Genomic DNA, 13,116 nt, shown 5'->3' on the forward strand with positions numbered 1-13,116 from the left:
GTTTGCCTCCGTGCGATCACGGCCCCGACGAGTCGTGCATCGCCCACGCTATCGGTAACCTGTGCCAAACCTTCCTTCTCTCGTATGGCGTCAGGGTTGGCATCGGCATCCTCCTACGCGCCTTCAAGCTCGTTCGCGGCCAGTCTTACGCTTCCCTCCTCGATCTTAAGGTCCGTTAAATCTTAATTCTGATCATATCTAAGATTTCATGATCATGCATGAAATTAGGGTTTGAATTTCCGTTTTACATTGATGTATAGTCATGGGAGCGAACCTTTGATTCAATTTCATGTGGCTGGTGTTGTAATTGAATTCTTCGTTTGTATGTCAGTTTGATAAGTAGTCAGTATCTTCTCCCCGGAAATTCAGTGTCCAATTGAAGACTATTTTTTTAAGGATGGTTTGTGTTCTTGTGAATGAAAAAAATTAGGTGTTGAAATAATTGCACTTTCAAATTTCTTGGGTAATATTTAAGTGGGCTGGTTGAAGCTTTGTAGCTTTCAGTTGTTTTTAGGTAATATTTGTGTGGCAGGATTGCACAAATGGAGATATACTGTGTTTGTCCATTTATGTGTTTTACATGCTGTACTTCAATGCAAATTGTAAACCATATGATCATATGCATGTCTTTTTTGTTTGCAGCAACTTGTTTCGGAAAAAGATCTAATAGTTAGGGAGGAAGCATGTCGCATTGGTCTACTTTTTGGTGGTTTCACTGGATCATATCATGGGCTTAGATGCTTGCTGCGGAAGTTGAGAAAGAAAGAGACGCCATGGAATGCGTAAGTTGCAGTAATGACAATGTTTTTTGTAGCTTAGTTAGTTAACTCTTTTGAAGCTTTTCATTCTGCTGTATGTAAATGCTTGAATGTTATTTTGCGCCGTTGACATTTGCACACATTGCTTATTTATGACTTCGTTTAAGGGGATGATGGAGCAGAATTTTAGCAGGTTCGGTTGCTGGTTTTTCAATTCTAGCATTAAATGATTCAAGTAGGAGGCGTACACTAGCACTATATCTTTTGGCTAGGGTAGCTCAGGTATTTGAAGGCTTACATCAATTTATTTAACATTCTTATCATATTTCAAAATGATCTGAAGGCACCAGTCTTATCTTATACATACTATTATATATCAGTGTGCTTATAATTCTGCAAAATCCAAGAACAAGTTCCACCTTTGGGGAAGTCATTGGAGACATGGAGATACTTTGCTCTTTGCCCTATCTTGTGCACAGGTATTCAAATCTTTCAAGATTTTGAAGAACACCAAGAAGTCAATACATAAAGTATCTGACTAAAAATCTGTTACTTCTCATCTATTGTCATGTTAAATTGGGTTCCTATGATGATTTTGTCAATCAAAATTGATTTTAGGTTATGTATGGCTTCGTCATGCGTCCTGAGAGCTTGCCAAAATCCTATCAGGACTTTATTCAGAAGACCGGGCCTGTTGCAGCACCTGTATACAAGGCTATAAGGGAAAACTGTAGAGGTCAGGCAGTTGACGTTGCTTCACTGCATGCTTACTTATCCCGCGTAGGAAAATCTGAGTACATAAAGTTAGAAGAATTTCCCTCCATTATTCCCTGTTCTATCATCCATCCTGGAACAAATTCATGTTTAGCTCATCAAGCAAAGGCAACATCAGCAACGTTTAAAAAAACTTTTCCACTTTACTTCTCTTTGACATTTGTGCCATTTGTTGTTCTGCGCCTACATAAGGTATTTCTTACCAAACTTACAAAATAACATATTTAACTTTTGTCATTGACATTTTTATTTGGGGCATTCTCTTTCTCATGATGAAGATTTTGTTTTCAGTTCACTGATGCGCCTTTCCGCACTTTCTGGTTTGCCATTAAAGGCGCTGTTCGCTCCACATCCTTTTTATCTGCTTTTGTTGGAATTTATCAGGTGTATGTTTGTTATTATTCTTGTTGGTTTCTAATGGGCAAATGTGATATTCTTCTTGTTCCTAAAGTATTTTTTGGTTTTCCAGGCAGTTGTGTGTTTATATAGGAAAGTTGCATCAAAAGATCACAAGATGTTATATTGGATATCAGGTGGAATAGCTGCACTATCAGTGCTATTGGAGAAAAAAGAGAGGCGCCGTGAACTAGCTTTATATGTTCTTCCCCGAGCTGTAGATTCATTATGGTATATCTTGGTTAACAGGCACCTGCTTCCAGATATCAGGAATGCTGAGGTATGCCTCAAGTTACTTCACACTGAATTGTTATGAGACTCATTTTTGCTTTTGAGGTCTTATGGTATTTGTCTTAGTTTGAGTGTCCATCTAGGTAATCAGACGATGTACGAACTTTATTTAAGGGAATTTAAGAAATGAAAAACAAGAATTAACAAAAGGGTGACCTGGTGCATGAGGTTGAGGACATAAAGTGATAAAACTGTGTCTTGGATTTTGAACCTCCGACCCTTAGGCTTAGATTAGGGAACAAGGCAACAACCTAAGTTACCTAACCATTGTATCATGTCTAACTCTTAGGAACTAAAAATGTAATTAAGGGAATTCTCTATCCATGGCTAAACCACTCATTTATGTATGACATAATTAATCCCTTTCTGATGCATGTTTTCGTCATTTTTGGGGTTATATGACCCATTATGTTAAGAGGATTGAAATTTTCTCTTTTGTTTTATGTTTTCAACTGGTACAGGTCTTCTTATTTTCTCTCTGCATGGGAGGGATCATGTATTACTTGGAATATGAACCAGAAACCATGGCCCCTTTTCTTAGGGGTCTGATCCACCGCTTTCTCGCCAGCAGAATTAGCAATCCAAGCCCACCTCCTAATCCAACATACCTGCAAAAGCTTGATAGCTTTACGAAGACAAAATTACAAGAGAGAAGAGAAATTGAACTTCCAGAAAAGTACAATCTCGAGTCTATTCCTGGCCTTTGATTCATACTTTTATATTTTGAGGGGCGCAGTTGGAAGGAACTGCCTTCTTGAACTCATCGGTTTTAGGTTATAGGATATTTGTATTCGATCATTTTAAGCTACTAATTTTTGGATTTAAAGGAAATGAGTATTTATTTAGCCATTGGTTTCCCCATTTCTTTCTTTCTTTAAAAAAGAACTAGTGAAGGTTCTCTCACTGCTTTGGCCTATGGTGTTTTAAGAATTATATTAGTATTATGTTCCATGTTCTATTTTAATTGTAAAGATCTAATATGGGGGAAAACTGAAGTACTATCTTATTTTAGTTTCCAACTTTATGTTCCATGTCTACCAGCAAGAGTAGAAAGAACTCACCCGGTGAAAACTGATCATTGACAATCTACTAAAAGTTGATGTTTCTTATCCGGCATCTGTCTCTCTCTTTCCCATTGAATATACAAAACATCAAGCTAGAAAACATTTCATATTTTCTTAAGATGTCATCCTTGGCTAATTTTTTTTGTTATGGAAGTAGAAATGGTGATATACCTTAACATTGTAATTTTTAGTGTTTTTCAAAACTGTGGAAGTACACAAATCGGAGGGTCCGATTTCTGTACCTCTAGAAATTAGACGATCTGATTTCTGTACCTCTAATAAATCGGACGGTCCGATTTCTGCTTTTCTAGTTAAACGATTCCACATTTGAGTATAACACCCCGACAATCCACATTTTAAAAAAACACCACTACTATTCCAATATTAAAAATAAAAAATTCGTCATCTTCTAAGTCATTATAATTTTAAATTGAAACAAAATGTATCATCATAATCGAGGATGTGGACAATAATCCAATATATTTAAACTAAATTAAACTCCTTTAAAATGCGGAGATTGATAAAATGAAAAAGTATATTAATCATCTTTGAATTAAAATAAAAGAGAATCATAAAATGAAAGTGATAAATTTAGTAGTAATTAATTTTTCATTTTTATTAATTTTTTACTTTAGATAATCTAAATTCATTTGAACCTATTCCATAATATTTTTTTGTCAATTATTTTACTCTAAAGGATCCAAATTCATGAACCTATTCCATAATAATTTTTGTCTAATAATTTCTGATACATTAATAATTAACAGTTTGGAAAAGTTAAAAACAATTTATTTCAGAATTCATAACATGTACGCATTGTAAATATGAAGAGATCTAAACTGATAAGTAACGAAAGTAATTGGTCCATAACATAGAAATTGGCAAAATTTTAACCTTACATTATATAAGTTAAAATAGCACATCTATACACATATTTCACCAAAGTTGGATGCAGCCTAGGAAATATATTATACAAGGTTGAGGACTAGCTTGGGCTTCCAATACTCACGGATACATTACAAAGGGGCCGAAAAAGGGGAAATAAAAGATGGCACTTCTAAATTTTTTACAATGATTTGTATTGTTCAATAAGATGGGACGCATGGAGCTTTGACGTAGGGGTCACCGTGCAACCTAGTTTTTTCAAATAAGAAATCTGCCAAACAAATAATATCTTTATTACATCCCTAAGATTTCAGATCTCTCCTCTATCATGCAAGTTGCAATTTAAAAAGTGAAATGTAGTATGTGAACCGTTGATAAAAAATCTGGGGTTGTATTTAACAAAACAAAACAAAAAAATATGGGGATAAATTAATAGGTAGTGAACGGTTTAGAAAATGTTTTTATTCTCTCAAATGTCCACTGTAGAGGAACCAGGTTAAGATTATATTGAGCAATTATACTCATAAAAACAAGGCAAAAGCGTATGAAATTCAGAATGAACAACTTATTAGAATTGCACACACAAACAGACTTTATATTTTCATGAACTTTCTCAAGGTGAATATCTTTATATTTTGTCATTCATTAAAATAATGTACCAGAAATAACGGACATGAGAAGATTAATATGTCCATTCACCAAAAAGTTTCTACCTGTTTGCCAGTTGGTGCTGCCGAACCCATCGCATTCTCAATCTTCTGCTTCAAGAAATGTTCCTGAAAAATACAATATACTCAGACCTCACACTTCAATATCAGAAACAACGTGAAAATTCATGGCTTGATATTTTATATTAGGGTATCAAAATCAACTCTAGTTTTTGTGTAAACCACCCTGTAATATAGGAAAATAAATAGGAAGGGTTTGAATAATTTGGTTAAGTATTCTTGAAGGTACAGCAAACCTGTTTTTCCCTCATAAGATGAGCACGTTTATCAGCAGGGATTTGCTCCCATCTCAAAACCTGCAAGGAAAGATATATCAGATTTCAATCAAGATATATAATAGTACCATTTTTTTTTTGAAAAAAATGTCTCTGCCATTATTGTAGAAATGAAGCCATGTCTGGCTTCAGCAACTTCAAAAGGCACTTACATGTTGAGCATACTGAAATGCCTCCTCAGAGCATAAACACAACTTTAGTTTATTCAACAAATCCTGACCAAAAAAATAAAAATAAAAAGGAAATGAGAAACAGATATCAAAAGATATTGACAGCATAGCCAGTTATCTCACAAGCTTGAACACAACAATGGAGGTAGTGAGAATAATATATGACAGACTTCTGTAGCCTTAGGCAAGTATTTTGCATGATAAAAGGGATTTAGATACATATTTTTTTTGAAGATGAGCATATAAACCCAAACACCCCCTTCATCTTAAGTAATTACCGATATCAATTCCAATTGCGGTATTGGAAATGTATAGCAGATCCTGAATATAAATATAAGCTCATGCTCTTAAAAGTAAAAATAAATGTCAAACAAAAATGAATGCCATACCACATGATTAAAAATGTGAAACAAATATGTAAGATAGTGATAGCCTGATAGGCAGTAAAAAACAAGCAGTGTAAAAATTACAGTTCTTGCCAGACCTTGTGTTTGTTTCTCTTATCTCTAAGGCGTTCCTCAATTACAAAACCAACCTGTATATACAGTAGGAGAACTGACTTTAGTTGCCAAACAAGGTTATTTATATTCGTCATGTGTGCATTTAAGAGAATTCCAGAAATTCATAAGGCACCATCCCTGAAATTACATCATTTACCGATTCTCATATTACATCCAAGCTAGAATTTTGGTAAAAAGAAATTATTCATGCTATAATAATCATCGCAGAGATGGCCTTAACAATATTCAAAGTGCTGTTCCGATAGATCAACTGGAAACAATTTATATTAGGTTGATTATTTTTGAGAAACAAATCACAAGTTGAAAATAATTACTTAAATCTTTCAGATGGAAAATCTCAGCTCTGGAAAACATAAAATTCTGCGCGCTGCGTGTACCCCGCATTATAATCACCTTGTCAAGCAATCTCTTTTGATCTTGAAATGCTTTCTTCTTGGCCCATTTATGGAATAAATGGGAAACAACAGATCTGTCCTCAACATTGAATCTGTGGAACATAACATGAGATTAACAAAACTAGTTTTTCAAAATCAATTACTGCTTATATACGCAAGAGATGATGGTATAATATAACTTCACAATATGGAAGAGGAACCTTCTTAAGAAAGTATTCCCATTGTTTGCCTCTTCAAATTCTGCAAGCTCATTGGAAGACTCGGTAATATGACTATTGAGTAAGTCATTAGGCATGGGGACCACCTCTTCTTCAAACTGTTGCTCTTTTAGCAGCTCATTGGCATTAAGCTTGGCATTTTCCTTTTGAACAGCTTCTTGCTTTAGTTGTACTTGTATATTCATTTCGCCCTACAAAAGTATGTAATACTATTCATTGAGGGCATAATTATATATTGATGTGATGCAACAGGGAATTGCAAGATTTAGAGGGAAAAATAATTCCTGTGACGATAAATAATGACTCTAAACCACATCCAAAGCTTGATAAACAGTCACAATAGTTTGCATGACGTACCTGAACCTCTAAAAGATGATTGGGGATTTCTCTCAGAAATCGTGAAGGTTGAAGCATCTGCGAAGAGAGAAAATTAGACAACTCGGAAAAAGAAGAAAAAAAAGGGGAATTTTTTGTGGTTTTTGTTGGGGGGGAGAATAGCTCGAGTAATGGTAAACAAACCTGCCAATTTGAGTCCATCATAACATGGAGAATGAAAAGCTTTTGCCGAGCACGCGTCATTGCAACATATAACAAACGTCTTTCTTCCTTAAAACCATTTGAGAATTGGAATCATAAACAATTTAGTAAAGGACAGGAATAAGTGCATAATTCATCCAATTATTAAGCAATAAGAATTTACCTCAACTAATGCCCCTGTCTCCTTTATAATGCCTTTGTAATCATGTAGTAGAGGAATCTCAGATTCATTTACCTATTTTACATAACAAATCATCAGCAATGACTAAGTGCTGAGAAGACGAATCTACCTTGTAAACTGCAAAACCTTTTCGCTGTGAATCAATATTTGATTAATGCACCTTAACTATGAAGACAACATCCCACTCTAAACCTTTTGCCTGTGCAGGTCAAAGAAGATTAAACATGGATTACTTTGGAGCATAATACCAATTCTCACAAACTATTTTATGTAGGTACCTGATGAATGGTTGTCAATGTCACAGAATTTTCATTATCCTTCCTCCGAGCACGAAAGTTCTCTGTTTCGCGCTCAAATAAAAAATCTAGGAATGCCTTCAGCATAAAACTGCAGCCTTTGTCTTCTGATATTTCCCTTTTCTCTTTTATCTCAAGAAATTTAGTAGATAAAAACTCAGAGACATCATCCAGCAAGTATTGACGAACCTGAATAAAGGAGCAATTCAAGCAATGTATGAAGAAAACTGGGTAAGAATGTCTAAGTGAGAAGCAAAGTAGAACAAAGTAGGGAAGAGGGCTATGCATAACTTTGTAGAGAAAGTGTGTTACCTAGAAATGCAAAGATATATAAACATTATTGACTACTAAAATACTATTTCAGCATATATAAATACAACAACATTTTCCCAACTACAAAATGATAGTTGATCCTGAACTTATTCTTGCATCAAATACTTACAGATCTGATATCGTAGTCTTCATTCAGCAATGTCCCTCCATCAACATCAACACTTGCCCGTTTCTCCAGAAGGTATTTCTAAATTCAAAGCATACGGAATAGTGACCTCATATTTCTAACTTGAAAATCATGATGTTATACAATATTATAATTAAGTTCTACATTGCTCAAGGATATATGGCCAAGTGACTAGCATCCTTTCCCCGTTGAGCTAGCTTTAGGAGTGGAACTACCCACAATCTTAAGATGGTGTCAAAGTATATCCTATGATTAAATTGGACAACCAACAGATATCTAACCCTGCAAAGATAATCTAGCATCCTTCCTCCCTGATCTAGCATTATTCAAGTGGGGTTAGAGACACTATGTATGAGATGTTATCTTAAGTTTAGAACTTTAAATTTAACATGTTATACATTCCAACAAAATACATGAATATAGTTAAAAACAAAAAAGAACAAGTTCAAACAACTAAAAATCAGCAGATTGCACCACTTTAAGAAAATAATAACAATAATCACATGTCAAGAAAATGATTCCATCTGTCTGGTAAGACGAACCTCGGGTATCAAGTCTGCCACACTAGTTATGATAGCTGAGATTGATTTTTCCTGTCATCAAATAGCCAAGGCATCCATTCAAGTGAGAGAAATTTATATTATGAAAGGTGAAAGTCGAATAATCATTGGATCATTAAGGAACGTTAATCACTCAGAAGCCATGTGACATTTCTAAGAGGTCAGATGATAGTAAGGAAGAGATGAAAAATAATTAGAGAACAAAGAATACTCTCTTACAAAGTAAAAGTGAAAACTATGAGAAGAAGAAAGGTACAAAAACAACAATCCCACAATTTCTTCACTTTGTAGACTAATAAATGTTAAACAAAATTCGAACATCAATATATTAGATCACAGATAATAGTTTATAGAGAACATTTACCCTGAGAACAAGTTTCGATATCATCTCTAGAGTAGTCAGAACCTTCCTTCCATGGGTAAGCTCACTCCTATAATCAGTGAGAGCTCCAAAAGTCGTTATACCAAGATTACCAACTAGTTTTCAAGACTATACAATGGAACAAGAATGCAAAAAACACATGTATATGAATATTTTTTTTCCCCAAACCTTTTAAAGGTACCAGAAATCTTTGCACTAAATATGTCACTAGCAGCTAATATGAAACTGCATTTTCTAATAGTTGAAATCTTGTTGATATGATCAATCACCTGCAAATAGAAAAATTAATTGGAACTACATGCTGAAAGGATTTCCATAAACTGAAGAAAATATAGAAAGCAACCAAAAGTATATGCTCTCTTAAGCATGTTAAGACTACAAATCTTTATAAAACTTGTACCCTCTTTTTTTGATCTTTCTCAAATTGCAGTAAAGCCTTAAAGACACGGATATATGAGCTATCATCACAAACAGGCAGTGCTGTTCTAAGCATGGCAATAATAGTTCTCACCACCTGTTATAAGAGAGGAAAATTTAACAATTTATGACATGCATGCAAAGAAAAAGAGGCAATAATTCACAAAGTATGTAGTTATTATATCATAAACATAAAATTTTCAAGATCTTAAGAATATAGAAATTGAGTGTACCCCATATAGGGATCATCCAGTCAATTTTCAATGTACACTTGTTTAGATTTTAGACAGCAAGGAAAACATAATATGGAAGTCCATCACATTCCATTGAATTATATACCAGTTAAATGGTTCAGCCAATTTTGGAAGTTCATTGATTTCTTAGCACAGATTGGGAAATATAGGTGGGATGAAGCATATGTAATTGTTGATAATCTCAACCTAAATTATCATGTTATCTGTTACTACATTTGGATCGAATAGTATTCAAAGCACAAATCACTTACATATTAACAATTGTAAACTAGCAAGCATCATCATTTTTACTTCAAATGGAAAAAAAAAAGACCTTTTTTCTGTAAAAAGCCACCCCATGAATGTTAAATGGTATTTTCCTATCACGAAACGCAATTTGAAAGGCTTTTCCTGATATCTGAAACAGAAAGAAACAGTACGAAAGACCATTCCTTCAGTCAAATGTAGGGTAATTACTTTTGCACAAAGTTACAATAGCAAGCAACAACAACCTCACCTGCCTACGGTAAAGAATCGCAATGTTACCAAAAGAACAGGTAGTTTCTGAATGACTAGATGAAATTTCTATAATTTTGTCAGCAACAAATGCACATTGTGCATCCTCATTGTTACACTCCTTTACAACTATCTGCATATTATTATCAAAGTTGTTTTGCCATATCAACAAGAAAATCACTATAAACTATAAAGCATACTTTACAAAACAGCGCATAGCAAGGCATAAGTACCTTGGATCCAGAAGAGTTATCAGTAAGAACATTCTTCATTTGACATCGCTTAGCATTATTTCGAATAAGAGAAGATGCAGCTTCTACAATGCAGCGTGTGGACCGGTAGTTTTTGTTAAGCCTAATCTGAAGTTAAAAAGGTAAGTTATGCAAGTTCGCTAGTGCAGACAATTAATAAGATTATCTCGTGTGCAATTTTCTGTCAATTTATACAGCATATCCAATTATGAGTAAACTGTAGTATAAAAACATGTCACAAGGACAACAGACACCTCTTTGTAGTTAGGAAAATCCTTGCGAAAGGACATAAATCCAGAAACATCAGCTCCATTGAAACTGAAAATGGACTGTCAAGCAAAAAAGACATTGGTTAGACCAGTAATTAGACGGGGAAAAATGTACAGATATGTGACCACCAACTTCTCAAACTTCTACGGGTATAAGAATAAAATATTTAAACCTGATCATCGTCACCGACAATTGTTATTTTATGATGGGAGGCCAGAATCCTCAGAAGTTTGTATTGCATGGTACTGGTATCTTGGAACTCATCAATAACAATGGCTTTCCATGAATCCTGACACTCTCTGAAAACTAATAAATAATTTAGATGAGCATAATGTTAGCACAACCAAATGTAACAAGTGAAGAGATTTTAGTTAATTGTGTTTCAGAAAAGACTTACCTTCAGGAAAATCAGTGAGGAGCTTCACTGAACAGCTGATTAAGTCATGATAATCCAGAGCATTACAAGATTTTAATATGCTATTGTAATGCACAAGAATTTCAGCCTGATTAAAATCCAGGGCAAAGAATTAGAGTTGCTAAAGTAGAACAAGGGTCTGTGTCTGTGTGTGCATGCAACTGTCGGGAAAAAAAATTTCTTATTAGCTTACGCCTATCTCATTGCCCAGTTCGCAATAATCAGCAGAAGTTCTTCCCGAGGCTTTGGCCTGAAATGTTGTATTACATATGACCATGCCAAAATTTAACAAATTAACATATCAGCAGCATAAGAAAAGAATTTTTTTTTTTCAAAAAGGAAGACCCTTATTCGTTCAGTGAAAAAATTAATGTGGCCTTGTAAAGGACAGTTTTAAAAGTTAAAGCCTAATCATGTAATAGAACCAAACAGCTGAACCTTCCGGCTCTTTAACCATATGTAGGATAAAATGTCCCAGGTCAAGAACTATCAAGTTTTTTGACAGACTTCTTTGTACAAGGCAGATTATACTAATGAATAATAGAACTATAAAAAGAACCACAAACCTGAGTCACAAACTTTTGCCATTTCTTTGCCTTATCCTTGAACTGTTTGGGTGTTAGTACGCCTTTGGACTCTTCACCAACCAACGATGCACCATCTTTTGACCTATTTTTTCCATTTTCTAATAATCGAATGGCCTCAATGACTGCATTTCGTTGTTGTCCCTGCCCATATATTAAGAATTCAGATGTACGACCTATCCTGCAATATAAATTTAGGAATTACTTGAGCAACATAGTAAAATCTGAAGTGCCACGTAACTTTTTAATATGTTTTCGTTAGTTTTTAATTCTTTTGTTCTACTTCTTCCTCCCCTTTCTCTAGCAAAATCATGGATGGATTATGAATAAAGACAGCTGCAATAATTACCATTCAGATAGAAAGAAAAATCAACTCTAGTAAAGTTAATGCAATTCAGCATCAATGTGAATAACCAGATACCAAAACTATCAACAGAAGAGAAAGAAATAACACGCAATGGACCACAAACAATAGATAAAAACTAAAACACCTTTCCACTTCCAGGGCCAGCTACAATCATCAAAGGGGTTGAAATATCAGTGCAAGCTGCTTCTCTCTGCCTCTCATTTAGGTTTTGCAAGTAATTCGAATACTCCTCCGGCATTTCCCTACTTTTCAAACTATCTCTATTAGCATCGAATTCTTCTTCTTTAGTTTCCAAATCAACCCCAAAGCTAACAAATTCACCACTTCCTACAGCCATAGAATCAATACTCAGATCAACAGCATCGCCGAAATCATTGCTCTCTCTCAAAACAACCTCGCCGCAGCTCCGGCTACAATCTAGCAACTCACTCCGCCCTACCTCTTTCTCTGCGGCTTTCTGCTGACACAAATTATCAATCTCTTCCAAGAAGGACTCATCAAAATCATCATCCAAAAGTCCGGTTGCCGAGAAATAATCCGGTGCTGACTTAGAGCACTCTGGTTCCTTCCTAAGAGTATCAAAACACGATCCAAAAGCATTCTCCTTTTCACTCTCCTCGCCGCCAACTGCGTTAACCGCCATTTTCCCCTCACTCAGATCATTGTCACGAGCATAACTACCATTCCACGTTGAATTGTGGCACGTGTTGAATTGGATCTCTCCAAGAGGAACCCTCTTTGCAGGGGCATCAAATTCACACCCAATCTTCATTCTGCAAAACATAAAAAACACACTTCAGAATCAGATTACAGCGAAATTATCTGCAATTTATGAACCTAATTTAAAAAGAAATAGGAAATCGAGCGCTAAATAAATTAAGAAGAGAAATTACTGGAGAGAAGGGAAGGCAGAAGAATTAGAAGGTCTTTTGAGAGGGAGGAGTGGCTTTGCGGCCCTGAAAATGGCGGAGATTCGGCCACTGTTATGGTGGTCTCCCATTGTGCCGGTGTACCTCTACTACCACCGCCGTTGCCACGAGTTCAGGCGAGTGAGTGGGTCAGTGAGTTACAGATTCGGTGTGCAACTGTGCATAGTTACGAAGCGCCAAAGGACTCTTCTCTTTGCGTTTTTGATTTTTTTTTTTTTTTCTCTCACTGATTTTAGTATTTTA

The 13,116-nt window shown here is 35.1% G+C and overlaps 3 protein-coding genes across 11 annotated transcripts in view; 1 reads left to right on the plus strand and 2 right to left on the minus strand.

Annotated features, from left to right (window-relative positions):
* LOC107618685 overlaps positions 1–3,238 on the plus strand; it is a gene marked incomplete in the record, with an annotated part of 3,596 nt that extends 358 nt beyond the window's left edge. The window contains 8 exon segments of the mRNA XM_016320814.2: positions 1–170; positions 643–782; positions 941–1,040; positions 1,139–1,237; positions 1,377–1,724; positions 1,824–1,916; positions 2,002–2,208; positions 2,681–3,238. Of these exon segments, the coding sequence (XP_016176300.1) occupies positions 1–170; positions 643–782; positions 941–1,040; positions 1,139–1,237; positions 1,377–1,724; positions 1,824–1,916; positions 2,002–2,208; positions 2,681–2,926 (1,403 nt within the window).
* LOC107615948 (ATP-dependent DNA helicase SRS2-like protein At4g25120) lies at positions 4,129–11,957 on the minus strand. Of its 9 annotated transcripts, none has more exons than XM_021112691.1 (26): positions 11,927–11,957; positions 11,560–11,758; positions 11,187–11,243; positions 10,976–11,081; positions 10,751–10,884; positions 10,563–10,637; positions 10,291–10,416; positions 10,059–10,190; positions 9,876–9,959; positions 9,292–9,405; positions 9,060–9,160; positions 8,874–8,940; positions 8,492–8,542; positions 7,932–8,009; positions 7,472–7,678; positions 7,354–7,392; positions 7,176–7,247; positions 6,995–7,081; positions 6,833–6,889; positions 6,458–6,666; positions 6,256–6,349; positions 5,826–5,876; positions 5,324–5,386; positions 5,133–5,192; positions 4,882–4,944; positions 4,129–4,439 (listed from the first exon to the last, which is right to left on the minus strand). In XM_021112691.1, exons 5-26 carry the CDS (start codon positions 10,817–10,819, stop codon positions 4,350–4,352), a joined length of 1,989 nt encoding a protein of 662 aa, XP_020968350.1. In that variant the 5' UTR covers positions 10,820–10,884; positions 10,976–11,081; positions 11,187–11,243; positions 11,560–11,758; positions 11,927–11,957; the 3' UTR covers positions 4,129–4,349. The 9 variants fall into 9 exon arrangements, 4 of the variants coding, with proteins under 4 accessions (XP_020968350.1, XP_020968348.1, XP_020968351.1 ...); XM_021112689.1 differs by having other exon boundaries at positions 6,437–6,666; XR_002354868.1 differs by lacking the exon at positions 4,129–4,439 and having other exon boundaries at positions 4,876–4,944; positions 6,177–6,349; positions 6,437–6,666.
* LOC110267362 (ATP-dependent DNA helicase SRS2-like protein At4g25120) lies at positions 12,036–13,116 on the minus strand. Its single transcript, XM_021112694.1, has 2 exons — positions 12,838–13,116; positions 12,036–12,717 (listed from the first exon to the last, which is right to left on the minus strand). Exons 1-2 carry the CDS (start codon positions 12,942–12,944, stop codon positions 12,060–12,062), a joined length of 765 nt encoding a protein of 254 aa, XP_020968353.1. The 5' UTR covers positions 12,945–13,116; the 3' UTR covers positions 12,036–12,059.

This window comes from Arachis ipaensis, chromosome B09 (assembly GCF_000816755.2).
Source record: "Arachis ipaensis cultivar K30076 chromosome B09, Araip1.1, whole genome shotgun sequence".
In the NCBI taxonomy this organism is placed as follows: domain Eukaryota; kingdom Viridiplantae; phylum Streptophyta; class Magnoliopsida; order Fabales; family Fabaceae; genus Arachis; species Arachis ipaensis.